Raw genomic sequence first — 21,003 nt, forward strand, 5'->3', positions numbered from 1 at the left:
AGCAGATATTCAGACCAGGAGGGCGTATGCCAAAAACGACAAACTGAAATGCTACATCCCGCTTGTCCTATTTCACTGATCATGATCTAAGAAGGGTCTGATAGGTATCTTGATGAAATTTTATCTAGACTACCACAGTTGAGCTCAAATTAAAAAAATAACATCATAGTCTCTAATGTCCTTATCCTAAAGATTACAGAGGAACATTCCAAGGACATAAGAGCAGAATCTGAAGAGATTAGTAATTCTGTTGAAAAAAAGATATTTTCCAATATAGCAGCATTCTCATTCTACAGAATTGAAAGCACAAAGTAATGATGAAAAAAAATTCTTTCAAAAAAAATGCTGCTGCGTTACACACAGATTTCTTATTCTATATACCAAGGTCATCTATACTGTATCAAGATAGTCTTATTAGCATTTAGTAAGTCTAAAAACATTTTTTTTATTTCTACTATTTGAAGAATTTCTATCATAGGCCTTCAAACAATAAACAGTCACCTGACAAAACCAATGAAATAATAAATAAATAAATAAATAAATAAATAAATAAATAAATAAATATCCACTGGTGATAGCATTAACTTTTCAACAATAATTATGATCTGAAACAGTCCATTTTATTTTTAAAAACGAGGGGAAATAGAATAAGTAAAGGATTTACTATTCTTAAAAGAAAATAGCTGAATATTAATAAATACAAATAAGTATATGCACAATGGTAGTATTGTTTTGCATTTCTCAACACATTGTTTACATTGACAATATGACACTGAACAATTAGATTCTAATAACAAAAGAAATACATGAACAAATACCAAATACAACAAAATGAGTAAAGGAACGAGACTAGGAGAAAAACAGCCATATGAGGAGGCAGTATTGTGCTAAGTAGAAACTGACATCATATGGAAACCAAAGATTCCTCTTAAGACAGATTTAAGAGTACTAAAGTTGCAGCAATCAAATACTTGACTTTTACGAAACATCCCAAGTGTCCCATTAATAGTGGGATAATTCATGGTATTCTAATTAGTGAGCATAATCATATGTTATTGTCTGCATATAAAAGAAAGTTTTATTTAATACAGTGAACTAGAGAAAGAATACAATAGGAGGGAAAATCTATGTCACTGACAAAAAGTATGTTTTCAAGATATACACATAAAAATGCTTTCTTAACGAATGATACACAGCTCTCACTAAAATTACTTTTCCACAATGCAACGATTTTTGTAATCGCTTTTTTTAAAGCCTGTTTGACTTTGATATTAACAGTTAATTCTGACCAGAAACCTGAATTAGAATACTTTTAAACAGACCAAAGCACAGCTAAATTAATTTTCCTCACTAAGAAAACCAAACAAGCTCTAAAGTATAAAAAAAAACCTCTATGATCAAAACATATATTTTATCACCTTCCTATATGCATGTCTTGCTGCTGCTGTCTGCCTTTTGCCATTTTTAGACTGTCCTTCTTATGGCAGGAAATAAGACACAGGAAAAATCACTTGGTCACACAGTCTTCTCACTCAGATTTTAGAGCCAAAGTGGTTACAGGTCAACTCAAGTATTACTCTCAAAAATCTGCACTGCTCCTCTCTCATCACATTTTAAAATATCTATTTATGCTTGAAAATTGAAAAATTATCAGGAAATGTTCTTATCCAGCCACAGGTTATTTCTTTCACTGCTGGATATCCATGGTAAGGCTTCAGCAGAGCAAATTGCGAAATGAATAATTTCTTGGGGGGGGATAAAGATCACAGTGATGAATGCTAATCTAAAAGCATAAGACTTATTACCCTATGTGGCTAATTACTTTGGAAATATATGACACTGAAAGAAAAATCCAAATGAAACATAAGAAACTAGTTTAATTAACAGAGCTCAGGCACAAAAAGGATCATCTGGGAACTCAAACAGCTAATTAATGTCACACTAAAATTCTTTGTACTAAACAGAAATAAAGGAAACGAAGTCAGTAATAATCAATACCAAGGATACTTTGAAAAAAAATCCTCAACTTTATCACCAGAATCTGCAAAAGATGCAAAACAAAGTCCCTTTCAAAAACAATACTTTATATATTCATTTAAATTGTCTTATACCTGTGATTTAAAAGCTTGTAATTCTGCTTCAAGTTCATTGATTCTTTCTTCTTTTTTTTGCAATAGGGCCTGGGTCTCCTGGTGAGCTACAAAATCTTTTTCGAGCTAAGAAAGAAAAAGAGAAAAAGACAACTGTTGATACTAGTCAGTTCAGCATAGTTTCTTCACATTCCATCATTTCCTTTTGTGTTTGTTAAAACTCACGCAATACTAAGGACACAGATAACGTATCTGCTATTTTAACTTCCATATATCCACTATATCCATATATCCAGAGTGGAAATACTAACTCTATTACCACTACAAGTCCTTACTATATGAAATAGTATCAAGTATTAATGTATTTTGAGTTGGAATTAGAGCAGCTTAAAAATCCTGATGCACAGTAATACAGTCTGTAGATACAAATGAGTCAATTCTTATTCTCCCACTGTTTATCTTGTTGAAGAAACTGGTAACTGCTCAAATGAAATACTCAGCTGATTTTTGGGAGATTTGTATATGAAACCTTAAAATAAATAACAGAAAGACTCAATTAAGGTTAACTACTTTACACCACTTTTCTATGCTTCCTAGGCCACAAGAAACATCCACATTCCCACTTAAGTGTAGAACTACTGGTAACTTGAAGTTAGAAACTATGCCACGTTCATTCATGAAACTATTAATTAACTCCCTGTGTCCATCTTATGATCACGTAACTTAAAAATTACTTACTTTTCTGGAAAGTTCAGAAGCTCTCTCTTCACATTCTTCTAATCTTGCTTTATCTACACAAATATCTTGAAAAAATAAACAAACACACATGCACATATAAAGGGAACAGAAGATTCTTAACCATGTGCATAATTTTAAGCTGTTTTTTTGGAAAATACAAATAAGTCTGATGCTGTAATCACTTCCAAACATAGTACTTACCCACTAAATGGCTGAAATTTATATCTAATCTTTTACGGTAAGTGAAATCTGGGTCTGTTCCACTTCGATGTAACACTATCTGGGACACGCACTCTTCAATTAATTTGAAATACTGTGGACTAAAGACAGAGATAAGTTATTTTACAGCATATTTATTTATCAATGTATATTTAAATCTATGAACACAGTAAGGTCAAAAGATTTGCACTGATTTATATGGTTGAAGGGTAGGTACAACTCCCAAAACTCAAAGCACAAATACATCTGGCAGTTTATTACACAAGAACAGTTTACACAACACTGGTAAAAAACAGTGGACCTAAAGATATATGATTCTTATAAACTCTGCATCTCTCCCCCTGAGGAAATACAGGAAGGAAGGAAACCTTCCTGTTCCTCCCAGTAAAGAGAAGGCTATTCCTTCAGCTTGGCCCCTTCTGTTTTTGTGACTGTTGTTAACTATAGATGTACTACAGCCCTCCTTCAGTAAGAGGAATGGAAAAAAACTTTTTCTAAAATGTTGGGGGGATATGACAGCTAGTTCACTTGCCCAGAACATTCAAGCTGTGAATTCAAAACCTTTCAGGTAGAAGACGTCTAGCACTGGTGTACCCACGTCAGCAAACACTCTTAACCTTTAAGTGTACACCTGTACTAGACCTTGCTTGAAAACAAGGTTGTGCAGAATGTTATGTAGAAAACAGATGACTTTCCTTCCCTATTAATTTGTATCTGGTTCCTCCAGTGTTTCCTCAAAAACAACACAAGCAGATTTTAGAAAATAAATTATTTGGCAGCTTCAAATATCTAACATTTTATTAACTATTTTGCTGTAATTTATCTGACAAGTTATTTAAGAGACACCTATAAGTTCACACTGACCTATAATGTATATTGAGAATACTCAATTCCCAACCAAAAGTTGCTCTAAAATAAGCCTATGGTCAGATTTCTGTACAAAGGGCTCTTTTGTGCATACTTGGTTTTGTCTATTGACTCAAATACACCACAAAATTGCAATGCTACTACCATGATTTATAACTGATTAAGAGACCTGTCCTGAATCACTTATGTTTGCAGTCAATAAGGTTCAGATCTCAACAAAAATAATTTTCTTTATTTATATAGAAAACTGTGGCCTAAGCAGAAGAGACAAAATATATAGACAGCATTTTTATTCAAAGCTGATACTTTCGAACATGAGTTCACAAAGTATTACTTATGAATTGCAGTCCACACAGAAAGAGACTAAATTGCATTTATCATTAAATTTATGGAAGAAATGTTCTATTAATGACTAAATGACAACAAAACCCATAATTAACATTTAACATAGCATTAAACATACCGTATAAAATAATCATTTCTTATCAGCAAAAGATGTTGGAGAATAGAAAGAAAATATCCTTCAGCACTAGTGTCCTTAACTGTATTCCACACCATGTTGTAAACATCATTTACTTCAGTAAAAGCGTTAAGGAGAATAACAGTAAGGAAAAAAAATATTTCAGTCAAATGTTGACTGATAACTACTTAAAACAGGAATTATACCAGAAAAATGTCCATTATACACTTTATTTTGTTCATGTTTCTCTTGCTAATATCAAAAGGATATTCTAGTTCAGATCTAATATCTTCTAAACGATGAGAGAATTCAATCATGTCTTCTTCCTTATGCTCATTGAACACTTTCAGCTGAATATCTAGTGCTTCATTCTTTATACATTTCAATTGCTGCAAAGAAGAAACAGCAGAAAGGCTTGCAAAATTATCATTTCCATATATAAATAAACCTTATCTTTCTAATAACTTCCATAAGTCTACGCTATTTTAAAATTTAAAGTGACAATACATTAATTAATTTAAATATTCAAAAGGTGAACACAACTTCAGCCTGACATAACAAATGTCTGCACAACAGCACATCACATGTTCTAAATCAAAGTCCTAAAATGCTGAGGAACAGGCATAAAGTTCAGAGTGCACACTTCACCTTTTCATTCTTATGTTAAGACTGATTCTCATATCTAACTGCTTACACCCAGACTTAATAAAATGCCTTTGAGAATAATTTATTAGAACTTGCTGTCCCATTCCCTCTCTCAAGCTCAAATAGTCCAATAATTTAAATAGTAATGCAAAGACAGACTACAAGACGCTTACTGGCAATATCTCTTTCAATCCACTACGCATAAATTCATTTCTGATGTGAAGCCTGAAATCCAAGTCATCAGGAGACGTAACAAGAGCATTGATGAGCTGCATGCAAGCTACCTATAACAGAGGAAATATTAAACTATTTTATTTCTCGGATTTCAATATGCATCAGTCAAAAAGACATAACAAACCACTAACCAGACATTGCATCATATCTAATTACCAATCTACTATAATCTTATAATTAAGATACTTAAATTTCTTATCAGCCGCATGAGTTATAAATACCAAACACTAGTTCACAAATTTCCATTAAAATGAAATATTTTCTCACTCCATTTAATTTTGTCATTTTATAAAAAGAGCAAGTTCCTTTAGTAAATGAACTTTAGCACATAGTAAATACCTTGATAACATAATTCTCAACACAGGAAAATCAATGTAAATAAATATTTATCTATATATATACATTAAAAGTTAGTGACATAATAGAAATGGTGAAGGCAAAAGTCTGTGTAAACAGTGTGAAACAGAAGAAAAAATGCTGATTAAACTAAATTGAGCCTGAAGAAAAGAATGGATTTCTTTCTCTTTTTAAAAATCTTCCCTTTTTAAATATTTTGAGTGTGATAGAATACTTCATGGGAACCAGTACTTCAGCTCAAAAGTAAGCATCAAATCAACTAGTGAGTAGTCTCTCTTCTGAAGAATCAACCGATTCATCTTGAAAACCCAGAGCAAGGAGCAGCTGGAATCCACTGACCAGATTCACAAGTCCTCAGAACAGTGGCAACTTGTTATTAATCATAAGTAAGGGTGACAACAGCCATTATTTCCTTTTTTTACTCTTTATTGTTTGCACATCTTGCTTCAATGCACATGAAGTAAGTTATTCATGTATTTCCAGCATTGTAAGGGTTTTTTTAAAAGCTGATTAGGATTGTCTTCTGGCCTAACATACTATGTAAACAATTAAAGCAATCTGTTTCACATACTTTCTTTGTTGTAAAGCCTTTTATTGTCAAAAAAATGATGATGTAGCATGCTGTGTTCAGGCAAAAGGCAATACCAGGAACATAAAGCATCAGTCATCTTCAAAGTACATATAATTCCAAGTGCTGAATTTACATACGGCCACCAGAAGAACTGGATGGCCAAGCTACTTTGATTTACTTTTAAGAAACAACAGGACTATTAGGTTTCCAAGAGGAACATGCTAAGATTAAATGGTAGCACAGACTGCAACCATGATTCTACATTTATCCTACCACAAAAAAATACAAGTATGAAAGTAGTTTTATATATTATTTTAGCTGAACTGTTTTGGGGGTGCATGGCAATCAGCATAATTTAGACCTCTTAGTATACATAGATTAACTTCAAGTTAACACTGTAGGAGAAGGGAATAGCTTAGTTATAAGAACAGAGATGTAACAAGTGTAAACAGCCTGTTAATGAATGTGAGGGCTGTGAAGCTGTTGAAAAATCAAGTCAAGCAGACTGTGAGCTCCAGCAGGTTGTTGGGGACCGAGTGTTACAATGACCCAATGAAGCATCAGACATTCTCCACCCAGTCCCATAAATGGAGGTATTTGGAGTCACTTGAAGAGAGAACCCCCAAGGGTTCCACAACTCTGCAGCAGGAGTTAGGACCATCTCTCCAACTTCTGGAGATGCTGAAGAGGACAAGAATACTCAAGGGACGGTGCTGTGGCATGGTGTGGTTGAAACCACCATACTAACCCATCTGACACCTCTCCTGGAGAAAAACTGCCATGAGAGCATCTATTCTTACATTACTCTGTCATACAACATACTTTGCATCAATAACTTTCCAACAGTAATAGGAGGGAGTAAGCTTTCATCATTCCTCTTACTTGAATGAAGAGCTGAAATTAAGTTCTACGCCCTCAGAACTTCTATGAAACTCAGTACATGCAAATACCTAGATCTGCATAATAATAAAAACAAAAAGCATTGTTTTTACTTTATTGACACAATAGGACAAAGCACACTAAATTCACTTATTTAAATCAACTGCATAAAAATGTTAAGATAGACTTCTGTAACTTATTCCAGTCTAGGACAATTATTCAAGTTATGACAACTAAACAAAATAAAACAACACAAGGTAGGGGGATGACTCAAAACCTCAGCTGATTGAGCATGAAGCTGTCTGTATTAAGACGACAAAAAAAAAAAAAAAAGAGGAAAAAAAAGAATAAAAAATAAGTTTGAGGGACAATTTGCAAAAAGCATCTCTGATTAACCATCTTTTTTCTCAAAGATAACGAAACAAGGAAGACAACCAAAGAATCTGTAGGGTCAGTAAAAGACAACAGTGAAAAGGAGTACGCAAAGAAAATAAAAGCCATAGCAACACTTCATCAAATGTTCTACTGGTGTGTGAGAGATGTTCCCAAAGTAGAACAGACACACAAACACGTTCAGGGGCTGGCAACAGAACTTAAAGATGAAAGCCAACAATAAGAAGTCAAAAGAGTATTCACTCTTCAAATATTAGAGTTTTGAAGGAAACTGAGGACAAAATAACTTTAGTACTTGCTACAGCATTGAAGTTCATCCTGAAAAGCATGTTGACACCCAAGAAAAGGAAGATGTCAGAAATAATATTGATATTTACAAGGACGTTTTCAGGAAGATCTGGACAACTACATACTGGCAAGCTTGACTTTACTACACTGCAAATATATTAAAAGTATAATAGATAACAAAATTACTGAGTAATGTAAAAAATGCAAGTTGAATAAATGGACAGTATGAAAAAATGCAACATGGCTCATGGCTTTGTAAATCAAAGTTTTGCTTCATAAACCTATGGAAGGTGTTTGAAAGGTTCAAGTAACAGACAAGAATGCTCAGATTGGTCTAAGTCTGGATAAAATAATAAAAATAAAAAAGTTTAATAAAATAAAAGTTTATAAAAATAAAAAAGTTTGCAAAATGTCAAAGCCATTTAGAAAAAATTTACAAAACAGCATGTTAAGTAGCCAACTACAAAATAGTATTAAATTTTTTGTTTAAAATTTTTTTTTAAAAAAAAGGCTTTCAGGGCTTAAAGATTATTTGGCTGTATTAAGGTCTATCAAAGCAATGTTTCCTTGCTACTTTTTTATTTCCCTCCCCCCGTAAAGCTGTATTTATATTTTATGCCAGCAAAGTTTGTAACATGTAAAAAATTAATAAAAATACTAATAAAACAAAAAAAGGTAAAGCACTTCTAAAGCTAGAAACCACAAGGCAATGAAAGCCTGTTCCTGTCCTTTCTCCATACTCTTTACAGCGAGATCACTTAGACCATCATCTAATTGAGTAACAAGAAAAACCTTACACATATTAAAGAGGAATTCTGGTACTTTTCTTTCAGAAAGATATTGGCACTACATTACTGGCAGTCAATTTTAAAAGAACTCAAATAGGAATACAGGTAACAGGACCACAATCTTAATCATTCTGTCTTAAATAAGGTATGTTTCCTTGAAAAATATCTTTCAAATTCAGGGCTTCTTTAATATCATAAATAAGAAACGATCCTCAGTTATTCTCCTCTGAACAGCCAACTTGGAAAGCTGCTAAATTTATAACAGTTTGGGCCTTTAAATGACACGGTGGATTCTTCATCTTTGTAGTTAGTGCCTGTCAGAACAATTCTTATTTACACTTCTCCCTGAAATCTGTTATTTCCCTAATTTTATGCAATTTGATTCTGTACGTGTGCCTACAGTATTTTAGAAACCTAAAAGGAAAATATTAGTTAACTTATTTATTTTCTTCAAATAAATCCAAACAAAACCTTTGTACTACTCCTAAACCTTGTTCCTGTGCATGTACTATTTCTAAGAGTTATTCTAGTAGTTTGTTACTACTGAAGCATTGCTCTACACTAGGTAACAAAAAGTGGCACTAACCCTAAAAAACCCAAAACTAAAAATACCAAAAGATAAATTAAAGGAAAATTCTGAAGAGTTGCCTACAGTTAAACCCCACACACCAACAAAAAATTTCAAACTGCCTAAGATGTCCAGTCCACTTTCAGAAGTGGACTGAATAAAACCTTCCAGTAATTGCCTTACAGCATCCAACAGAAAATAAATTAGGACCTTCCTGTTGCCCAACCAAGTCTTTTTGGACACTGAAAAAGCTTCTCATATTCAATATTTTTCTGTCATGTCCTTTACAATATTGTTCAGAACACATGGCCTTGCAGCCCAGCTATTTTTGTTAGTAGCATGCTACAGGCTTTGTGTTAAGCTAACACAACATGCTTCCTAACTTGAGACTTGGCTTGCCTGCCTGGAGCTCTGTTTCGGCTTATTTAGTTGCAACAGGATTTGTCTAGTAACAGAATGACTACCACCCCACTAGCTTTAAATTTTATTTAGCCTTGTAGAAGCTTGTGGCATAAAGTTTACTGTTAAATACATTTATATAACTAGCAGATAGTAATATGATCCTAATTAAAATGCAACATAGTGAAGTAGAGGCACGGGATGTGAGGAAAGACATGTGTTAGCACTGCTGAGACTAATTTGATTAGACCATTAAGACTTCATTTAGACCTAAAACAAATTCTTCGCTTTGAATAGGAGGTGTATTTTTTAGACACAGACACTGCACAAATTGCAGTGTCAAAATATGGTGAAGAATTTGGATGCACCAAATGGTAGAAAGTGCAGGCAACTAAAATAATTAAAATGTAGTGCAACAATACCTTACATAATATATTCTAATCTTATCACACTTAGATAAGCGTGGACTGCATTCTTCACTCTTAAAGCTTTTTGCATTTGCTTTGGTATGGGTCTGCTTCACCAGTATTTGAATTTTTTCTTCAGCAGCCACGACAAAAATTTTTCTTCCCTTAATTTTGAGTTTATTTAGTTGAAAACTGTTACACCATTACCTATTTATCTCCTTGAGGTACTGAGTCTTTCATTCAATTGCAATTTCTTGATTGAATTAGCTCTGCCATTCAAAACCAGTAATTCTGTACACTGACAGATGCTATCAACACCTGTACTCTTGTTACCATCAGTGAGGCATTTCAATGATTGCAGACTTCACTGGACAACACTATCATACCATCAGTAATAAAGACAGCACTGCAAGGTTACATTTACGTTTCAAATAAATTCAAACTCCACGTTGTGTGATTACAACAGAACTGGAAACTTCATCATTGTTATCAGAGATTTAAAATATGGTATATTTTCATGCAAAACTTTATGTGACTGAATTACTAAGTTAGGAATCGGCATTTATCGCACTTGATTTAAACTACCAATGAAGAGGCAATCAGAGACTGAACAAAGCATGCTACTGTGAAAATCCTGATCAAACTACAGTTTTATCATTGAGAAAGTAATGCATTTTAGATGAAAGGATGTCTACAGATGTAATTGCTGCCCCCCCCCCCAAAAAAAAAACCAATTTTTTTCTTCTAATTTGCCGAACCAACAAGTACATGTGTACATGTGCTATTCAAATAGAACAGAGACAAGATACAACAATGGAAAGCAATAAACACATCAGTAAAAAGTACTGTTATTCTAGTACTTCAGTCAAATTTAATCAAGTAGGAATTCAATTGTAGTTCATAACCAGAACATACTTTTTTTTTCCTGGAATAAACAAGGCAAAAATCTACTGGATTATGTAGTGAACTATTTCTAAAGGAATACAAAGACAAAGTAATAATGAAAATTCCAAACAGAAGTCTACAAAAAGCAGAATGAGAAAAGGTTATACAAGAGGAAGTAAACACAAGTCTAAGCAATCTATGTTTGAGTAGTTAACTTTGTGAAAACTTAAAAAAAAAAGATTAAAAATTACAGATGACTGATGATAAAGACAAAGAACCTGTTGTTACTAGATCACAAACATTTAAAACATGCTCCAAATGAAACTATAAAGTATAGCAGTTAGCATATAATACTTAAATCAGGCATGATGTTAGTAATTTGAAATCAGTTCATTCACTAGTAAATTACAGCAAGATAGACCTGCTTAGCAAACCTAAAACCCATAAGGAAAAAAATGTGATAAATTCTATCAAGAAGAGGAAACAAGCCTGTGAACAGTCTAGTAACACTGCATTCCGGAAAGTTAGATTTTGGCGGAACGCACCAAAACCAAGATAAAGAGAAAAATAGCCCTCTTAAACTTGATGATCATCATCTGACTGGCTTATTAAAAAGCAGTTTTAAGCAATAACCCAGGGACGATTCAAGAGCAAAGAAAATTTTTGCTATCCTAAACTTTGCAGTTGGAAAACCAATATATTAGTATTACCCTATGCTTGACAGTAAGCCAATTTAAGAAAAATTAGGAAGCTTTGTTAAATTACTATCTGTGTAATGCACAGGAATAAACTCAACCAGAATTCTTGAGAGTTTACCAAGACAGCAAAGTTCATGCTTCAGATACCTGCATGTAGATGCCCATATGTAGACAGATATCTATATTTAGCTATATAGATAGCTAATCTCCCATTCTTGTTAATCAGTAGTCTCCTAGATTCTTCCTTAAAGCTTCTTCTTTAACATTCTGGATTCTAAATGATCTTCTTTGCAACGCACACGGAGTGACGAGGGCACTCCAGGATCCATTGTCTTTACTGACTAGGGACCTAATTCATCAGTTTAAACATGAACACAAAGTATACAGAGTATCATTACAGCTGCTGCAGCGTCTCACATCTGGCTTACAAATGCCAATCCAGAAGGGTGGGAATCTCCTAAAAGAACCACATCATATCTACAAAGGCATCTAAAATGACATTTGAAGTTCATGCATAGACAACTAAACTGAGCTTTGGACTTCCATAGTTTACTTGAATTTAGATGTCTAGCTGAAATGCTTGATGGGTTGTTTTACTTGCAGACTGAATCCTATTCAGTGTCTTACATTGCTAAAGAGAAAGATCTGCCACTGGCTTAGAAAGGTCTTTGCTCCCAATTTACAAAGTTTTAAGCAAGTCTGGTATTTTACCTCTATCTGTGTCTATTTGCTTAGGAAGAAAGTCTCAACCACAAAAATGCCTCAGAAAAACAAAAAATAAAGTCTGTCATGACTTTTTTTTTTTTTTTTTAAATTACAAAGATAGGGGTATGTGGCCTTTGTTTAGAAATCCCAGATTATGACTTTCTCATCTTAGAGTAGTACTAAAACCGCTTAACAACATGGTTAAAAAATTTTGAACATTCAAATACAGATTGATATTTAGAATTATTAAACTACCAAGAAAGTACTACTGACTTCAAATATAACAAAAGCCAAACAGCGAGTTTGTTTCCTGCTTCTGAAGTGTGGCTACTAATCAAAAGAAACACAATAGAAATAACAGATATGGTAATTTATTCCACAAAAAAGAGACCGTTCACTCTCTAATTCTGCTAACAAAGGGTCAAACCAAAAAGAAAACAGCGTCCAAAGAGTTGAAAGAACTTCTCAAGGGAGAAAGGAAGCTACAGATAACTAATTCTTTTCAAGGGCTTGTTTCTAAATGCACTCATACTAGACACAATTCCAACGAGTATCCACTCAATTATTTGTCTTCAACGTTCCTAATTAAGAAAAAATTGAAGAACAGTTATCCCAACTGTAACATCGTTCCTTGACAATTCTCAAAGTACGTAACATGTAAGGAAAATGCCCGTGACACTCCAGTTGAAAACTCTATAAATGTCAGCTCTTGGGAAACAGAACTATCAGTCACTGCTTGCACTCTGAGTGGGCCCTAACTACATGCTTTTACTATCAATTACCTGGGATAAGATTCCATAAACAGACTGACAGTCTTTTGTATTTGCAGGCATGGACACAAGGTGGGAAAGCTGTGTCATCAAAAGATGTCTCATCTTCAACAAATGAAGAGGTACTTCTGCTGAGGTAGTATGAGGTTTAGTGAATATAGGTAAATTATCTTCTTAAGGCGGCAAAAATCTGCAAGCAAAACATTCTGGGCAAATGGTCTACATCCAAAACCAATTCATAAGGAATTCTAGATTCTGTAGGTGGAGGTATTTTGTCCGTTTGCCCCTGAGAAAATGCCTGAAAAAGTAAAATTATTTCAGGGTCCAACAGCAAAAGGCATACGGTAATACACAGCTCTCTTGGTGTATCTTCTAAAATTCTGTCGTGGTGCTGAGGACTGCAATTTCTAAGTACTGTTTCCTGAGGGGCACCTCAAACCCAGAGAGTAATTACATCTTGAGAGTATCTTGCTGTTTACAACAGGCATGCAGTGAAGGTGTGTAGAGGCACTTTCCTTTCTTCAAGGAAAAGTGAAGAGCAAACATTTCACTTCACCTGGCAGTTTAGTTAAACACTTCCTTCCCTTCTTCATTCCTAAAGAACTGAAGCTAAGTGCAGTCCACCACGTTAGTTTTCAGAGGGGTTTTGAATCTGCACATATATTCCGTCTGGAATGCTTTTAACACCCTACTACCACATGGAAGGGAAATTACGATATTTGACTTAGTATGTTTATCTAAGAGATCAACATATGCTGATGGATACACACATATTATTTTTGGTAGAGAAGAACTTTGCCTGGGAACTCAAAGTTCTGAATGTTTTCCTCCATGAGGAACTAGACCAATGCAATCAGATATATTCTGCTAAGTGAGAAATTACAGCTTCAAATTCTAATCCTCCACAATTCTAACCAGGGATACCTATCAAGTTACAAGATACATTCTTTTGAGGATTCCACAGTCTGTATTTTAAACTTGTATTCTTCCCAGTTGAAGAGTAGACAGACTATACCTGGTCCTCTTCTGGTGGAAAATGTCAGGTATCTCTCATCAGCTCAGAGCAGTACTTTCCTTGCATAGACAAGACAATCAATACTATGTGGTAAGTATCATCTTCTCCCATATATTGCCCATTTAAATAAGCAAAACTGCAATAAGATTTTTCTGCTTCACTTTGTTACTCTTAGTGCAAGTATGCATTTGTAAAAAAGGCTGTAAAGATTATGTGTATTTAGTTAAATTCTGCTTGCCAGCATTAAACTGGCTGCAGATTTGGCTTTAGTACAGACACTATATTGATGCTCATCAATTATTTACCCTTGCTAATAACAAAAATTCTTAGTAATGACTTTGAGATGTACCATCAACACACATGTACATTTACATGGCTTTTAAATACTTATTATCAGTGTCCACATAAGGTGACCTTTGCTCTGATTCATCCTATTACATACACAGTTATGGAAAGGATCTCATTAGCAGAGAACAGCCAATAGTCATTAAGTGATTCAGCTAACCAAAATATCACAGACCACACCATCTCACATTCTGATATTATTAGATTAAAAAGAGAGATGAAATGGTATTCCGTGACAACTAAAAATAGAGAACGTAATCTGCTGATTAATAGACAAGGCCTTTTACTTTCTCACAAAAGTGCTTCTCCTTAGACAGGCATGAAACACCTGCAGGTTTCCACAGTGGTAAATTTTCAATTTTTTCAGGAATCTAATTGGAAAAGTCAGAATTGCACCTTTCCCTCAACATCATACCTCTTCTCAGTTCTAACTGGAAAATTTGAAGGAGCTGGCTGCAACTAGAACTGTACAGAAGAGTAACACTCTTCTATTAGTTAAAACACCTGCTTGAGGAACAGTGATGAAAGATGAAGATTAGAGAGTAGAAGTATTCGTTTGATTCTATGAGAAGAATGAGAAGAACTGGGCAATACACAATTTGTTGTTGTATTCATCATTGTCTTAAATACATCAAAATGGGTTTTGTCAGAAGAGCTGTATTTCCTGCCCCTGTGACTTGAACAACCAAAGTATTAGACTTTTTCAGTTGTTGTCATAAATATACAAGGTACCAGATTTCCTTGTATGCATTTTCTTGAATACAGGCTTAAGATGATAAAGTACATTTACTTTAACAAAACCAGAAACTCAGTAGTACTACTGACTATAGTTATATTCTCAAACTAAAATCACCAATCTTGTCTTGAATCAAAACCATTTAAGTATGCTTTCCATAATTTTGGATTTTCTCAAAGACAAGAGGGAGAATATCCTTTGCTTTCAACAAATGGAAAAAGTAGATACTAGAGTTTCCACTAAAAATACAAAAGTCATCATAAAGGCTGAATATGTAAAAGGCCCCAATAAGTAACAGAAACGTTAGTCAAATCAAAATTGAAAAGGTCAGTTGTTAATGTCAAATTGAACCGCCACAAAACAAGCCTACGCATATCAAGCAGATAATCAAGGCAAGTACACCAAGTAATTGACAACTGTAAACTTTTGTCTCATTAAAACACTGTCAAATTAAGCACCAGGTCAATGTCATTCTTATAAAAGTTTACAACTGATTCACATGAAGAACTTTGATTTTTCTGGTCTTAAAAAAGGAAATCTAGAAACTATTTGTGGAGTCCAAAAAAGAAAAAAAAAGGCTTAATGAAAAAAAAATGTGTTCAAATACAAGTTTAACTTGGGGGGTCATGGTGGTGGTGGAGAGAGAGAACTTTCATTAACGGTTTCCATGCCTACATAAGATACAGCAAGTGAAACAGCGAAATGTTACCTATATTCAGGAAATACAGGTAACACTCTCAGTAAAGCCAAATTAATATGTTTAGCTTAAATGTCACAATTATAACATTTAGAGTAAATTCTCAGTTTTAACAATGCTCCTATCTTCTGTATCAGAGGATAATCAAATACCAAATGGAGACATAGCAGAATCATGACAAGGCATAACTAGTAGAAAAGTACTTGTTTAGTATCTGAACAGTAGTCCTAGAAAAATAAAAGTTGTTATTGTACAGTTAACAACCGGGCTGAAGTTTTCTGCACTGTTCCAGTTACCTCATCAGTGGTATCTCACCAATGGAGTTGAGTGTCGCTGTAAATGGTAAACATGAAAGTGCTTATATTTGTGAGAAAGATTTAAGTGGTTAATCAGTTATGACTTTTTTTCCCTGAATATCAACTGTCACAGCTACCATTAATATTGGTATCTACCTGTTTCTTAAAGGGGCTGCTTACCAACACTGTTCACGAAGGATTATAATTTCTGAAGGCTATTCCTAAACGTTGATCCAAAAGAGCTACTATCTGTTCATCTTCAGTTTACTCTGCCAGGCATATTAATAGACTTAGAGAGACCCTTATAAATTTATTTAATTTTTAAAAAGACAGAAGGTTGAAATGCACATTTTGGTACCCATCATGGACAAGGGGAGGACATAGATTAATTTAATTTACCTGTTGCTTCAAATGAAGGGGTTGCTTTTAAGGAAGTTTTCCTGTGCTTTTTGAACTGTATAGCAAAGGGATTTGTACATAACTTTTTTTCCTTTACATGCAAATATATGCAACTCCCAAAAATTCAGGATCACATTTGGAAGCCTGGCACTCAAAACAAAGTGTGGTTAATTTCAGGACTGAATACCTACAAGCTAGTAAAGAACAGTCACAGAAATACTACCCTTCATACTATTAAAATTTAGGTATCTCATGTAAGTGCTGTGAAGGACCTGGAAGTTTTCAAACTCTTACATGCTCTATAGAGAATACTAGCTCTTAAGTTAGATACAATATCCTGAAATTGGACTACATAATTTCTATGATCTAAACCATTTCTCCCTACCAAATAAAGATATTTTTTAAAATTGACTGATACCCTTGTTCATGCCAAATAAAGAAGAAAGCTGCTCAGCCAATGTAAAGAGACACTGAACTACCATTATTCAACATTAAAATTAACTTCTGCATTTGGACTTCTTTCTTTAATTCTTTGATTGATTATATCTATGAATAAAATTTTCTTAATATCTAGCCATTTTTACCTTAATGTACTAAAACATAAATAAAAATGAGCATAACTTAATATCAAACTTCTCATATTTTTGTTTTTCAAGTTGATCAATAATAACAATTTTTTTTTTACTTTAACATGACCCAATATCAAAGTAAACCAGACAATTAAAATAAGTGAACTGAGGACTTAAAAACCATGCAAATGTTAAAAAAGCCCCAAATGCAGTGAGCCAAATGTTATAGTCCTGAAAGACTGACATGCCCAAGCTTGCACATCTGGCCCAAATCCAGACTGCCTACTATCTCAAGGGTGTTAAAACATGCAACAACAACAACAAAAAAATATTGAATATGAACTGGTTAACTGAACAACATTAATCTCAAATTCTAAATGAAACACAGACCCCAAAGGAGAACAGAAATAAATGAGATCATATATTTAAATTTAATACTGAAGAACAGCAACGATTCTTGCAAAAATGCCTAAGGTAAGGATCCATTATTACAAGAAATTTATGTCCAGTCTGGAAAATGCAGACTCAAAAGCCATGGAAAACAGGAAATTTGTTGTCTTATAGCCTACATTTTCCTTCTGCAGCCCCCTTCTAGTCCCAGTACAACTGGAGCTCAAAGCTTTTTCTCCCTGTCCTGGCTAATCATAACCGTAGTTTGAGCCTCCCAGCCACTGCTCAAAGAAAAAAATTATTACTCTGCATTTCTCCTTACTGCCCCTTTCCAGTCCCACTCCAGCCTTGCCAATATAAAGTCTCTTTTTTGACCCTTAAAGGCAATTACTATGACTTTCAATACATTAGCAAAATAAAAAATTCTAAAGAAAAAAAAACAAATAAAGGGAGGAGTGGGGGAAGACAATCTTTCTGTGCCAAGTCAGAAGCAACATCTTCTATATGAAGCCAATACCAACCTGACACACTTTTAAAAACAAACAACAAATGAAACGCAAGAACAAACAAAATAACCTACATTTCCAGTCAATAAAAATTATTACTTGGGGGAGAGCTTACTTGACCCTGAATTTGACTGACTGAGGTTCCTAAGCAACTCTGACTATCATCATTGGTAATGGAGTGCTATATGTATTACAGGCATTTAGAAATCTTCAAGGTTGAAGCAAAGGAAGGAACTAGAGAATCCATAAACTCTTTGATTTGGTTTACAGTCAAAAATTTCTAACTCAGTAATAAATCCATGCCAAGATAAACAAACACCTACAAGATTAAAGGAAAAAAAATATTAGAGGATCGTGCTTCCCTCAGTTGTCAACTCACCTGGCAAACTACGCCATGGCTATGTATTCCTACTGCCAGAAAACTGAGCAGTAATTCAAAGCTGAACTTATCCTATCACAGTAACTGATTCGCACTATGGCTATGACAGCAAGATTTAAAGAAAAGAAGAAAAAAAACCAGTCTTGCTATCAGATCTCTTGCTCAGGGCAGGTAACACAAAGATACCTATGCACACTATAACAAAAAAATCCAAAGAAACCAAACAAATAAAAGAAACAGAAGACAACTATTTCTTTGTCAAATCAAAGTAACTGAATTTAACTGATTTCATGTCAAATAATAATTTTCTGCCTCCATCTTTTGTATGATAATCGTTTGGCCTCAGTTTAGCACTCCTAGAATACGTATTCTAGAATGCACTTCAGAAAATAAAGTGTTCTGGTAGTGTTTTTCACAGTACTGGGTAAAAAAGACAGACTGTTTACTCAGTAAGTTATACTATAAGTTAATATCTAGACTACTAAAAAGGGTTAGAAAGCAACTTATTCAGAGGCTACAAATAAAAAAGCTAAATAAGTAACTGTAACTGTAAAAAGCTCTATTCTAGAATGAAGAGACATGAAATCACATATTAGGAAGCTGAAGATGGGCACATCAAGGGATGCCATCCAGAGGGACCTCGACAAGCTGGAGAAGTAGGTCCAAGTGAACCTCGTGAGTTTCAAGGCCAAGTACAACTTCTTGCACCTGGGTTGGGGCAATAACCAGCATCAGTGCAGGCTAAGCAATGAACAGGTTGACAGCAGCCCTTCAGAGAAGGACCTGGAGATATCGAAAAATTAGATACGAGCCAGCAATATGCGCTTGCAGCCCAGAGAGCCAATTGCATCCTGAGAAGTTGTGGATGCCCCAGGAAGTGTTCAAGATCAAGTCGGATGGGGCTTTGAGAAGCCTGATCTAGCGAAAGATGCTCCCTTCACAGTACAGGGATTGGAACTAGATGACCTTTAAATGTCCCTTCCATCCCAAACCCCACTATCATTATAAGAAAGAAAGAATAAAAAAGGAGGAACAAGTTTTCAAAGGAGAATCCCATCGGTACCAGCATAATCCAACTACAAATTACTCTCCACCTTCCAATATTTCTTTATGGTTAGGCTTTCTGTGACCCAGATGAAACAAACAGTAATCTTTACTGTCAGGCATGGACTATTTAATACAAAAGGTGACACTGGAGCAACACAAACTTTCTTTCAAACTTTTAACATTTTTGTAATATTCACAGAGAATAACAAATATGAACAGCATTCAGTTCAACTGAATCTCATGAAAATCAGTGAGTTAATATTTATATTCTAACAAATGATTTATAATGACCATTGAAATGCACTATTCTTCATGAATATCTGTGGTAAACTCTATATCCAACTGAAGCAAACTGAAAATAAGGGAAAGATTTCTTTCCTCAGACTCTATGGGTGCAGTTTTCTGAAACCATAAAGAGGGACAGATTTCCTGCTGATCTAAACACTAATTATAAAAAGCAGTTGTCTAAAAAGTTGCTTTTTTACTATTAATCTTTAAGTTTCAACAAATTTCACCAGAAATGAGATAATATTTTTGCATCTGAATATTTAACATATGCTTTATTTTAAAAGGCAATACAAATGTAATTCCCAAAGTCTGTAAGATTTGGGTGAGTAGAAATCAACAAATTAATCTTCAACACTGCTGTGTTTCTCAGCTCTGAATCTTCCCACACCACATTTTAAAAGATAACATTATAGACAGCATTCCAAAAATTGACCCTTATTTGAAACAGTATCCCTTCTCCTTTTTATTGTAATGGTTTGTTCAATACAGAAAAACAAGTAATCTTATTTTTACTTGTTGCAGAGGTTTGTGAAGAAAATTTGCTTACTTGCAGCTGAACTGAGTTATCCTGAAGACCTTCTACAATAGGAGAGAATCTATCAATATTCCTTTCCTCTGCAGCTGCTGTTACAGCTTCCAAAATTTTTTCAAGGCTGAAAGAAAATAAAAGCATTCCACTCAGGAGATAGTTAACCTTGCTGTTCATTTGTTATCTGAAGAGCCATGCTGCCAAGGCACTCACCTGCCTCGACTTGTTGTGTATAAATTTAGAGGTTTAAGCATTACTTGTTTCCTTGGAGACTTTTGTAGCCAAAAAATGACTTATTGGATTACAATGGTTAAGATACCTTAAAAGTAATGCTAATAAATTTTAAGCAAAAGAATGGCTGCATAACTGGTTCCACCTAACCAGTACATCCACATGTCAAACAGAAAACTCTTACTGACATGACCATAACAAAAATCACAGACAAAGCTATTCTGAAAACTGACAATATAGGTTTGAAAGTAATATCTGTACTAAGTTGAGAATTTTTGCATTTTATTCAGGTATAACTATAGTTTTGGATATCATAAAATTACCTATTCCTGGCTAAAGACAGTACTTACATGTTTTCCTCTCCAACAATGCACATTGCAGAAAGGAGTTTAACTATATCCGTCATCATGTTAGTTTGCTTGGGATCAATTGCTTTGATGAGCAACAGAAGGCTCCTCTCTTCTCCCAAAATTCTTTCCAAGCCATACTAAACAACAGAAGAACAGTTGTAAGGAGAGTTGGAGGGAGTCCAAATGACTGCATCTAACGTCTAGCAAAAGACAGCAACAGTTCCCTCAAGTAAATATTTCAAATGGCTGTCAAAGACTTAATTAA

The 21,003-nt window shown here is 34.2% G+C and overlaps 1 protein-coding gene across 1 annotated transcript in view; it reads right to left on the reverse strand.

Annotated features, from left to right (window-relative positions):
• Positions 1–21,003, reverse strand: part of DIAPH3 (diaphanous related formin 3) — a 245,986-nt gene that overhangs the window by 182,092 nt on the left and 42,891 nt on the right. The window contains exons 8-15 of the mRNA XM_055702362.1: positions 20,739–20,875; positions 20,176–20,281; positions 5,193–5,303; positions 4,645–4,763; positions 4,378–4,494; positions 3,030–3,148; positions 2,829–2,893; positions 2,112–2,216 (exon numbers count right to left, since the gene is read on the reverse strand). Coding sequence (XP_055558337.1) covers positions 2,112–2,216; positions 2,829–2,893; positions 3,030–3,148; positions 4,378–4,494; positions 4,645–4,763; positions 5,193–5,303; positions 20,176–20,281; positions 20,739–20,875 — 879 coding nt within the window. The remainder of the gene's footprint in view (positions 1–2,111; positions 2,217–2,828; positions 2,894–3,029; positions 3,149–4,377; positions 4,495–4,644; positions 4,764–5,192; positions 5,304–20,175; positions 20,282–20,738; positions 20,876–21,003) is intronic.

Source organism: Falco cherrug, chromosome 2 (genome assembly GCF_023634085.1).
Source record: "Falco cherrug isolate bFalChe1 chromosome 2, bFalChe1.pri, whole genome shotgun sequence".
Classification (NCBI taxonomy): Eukaryota; Metazoa; Chordata; class Aves; order Falconiformes; family Falconidae; genus Falco; species Falco cherrug.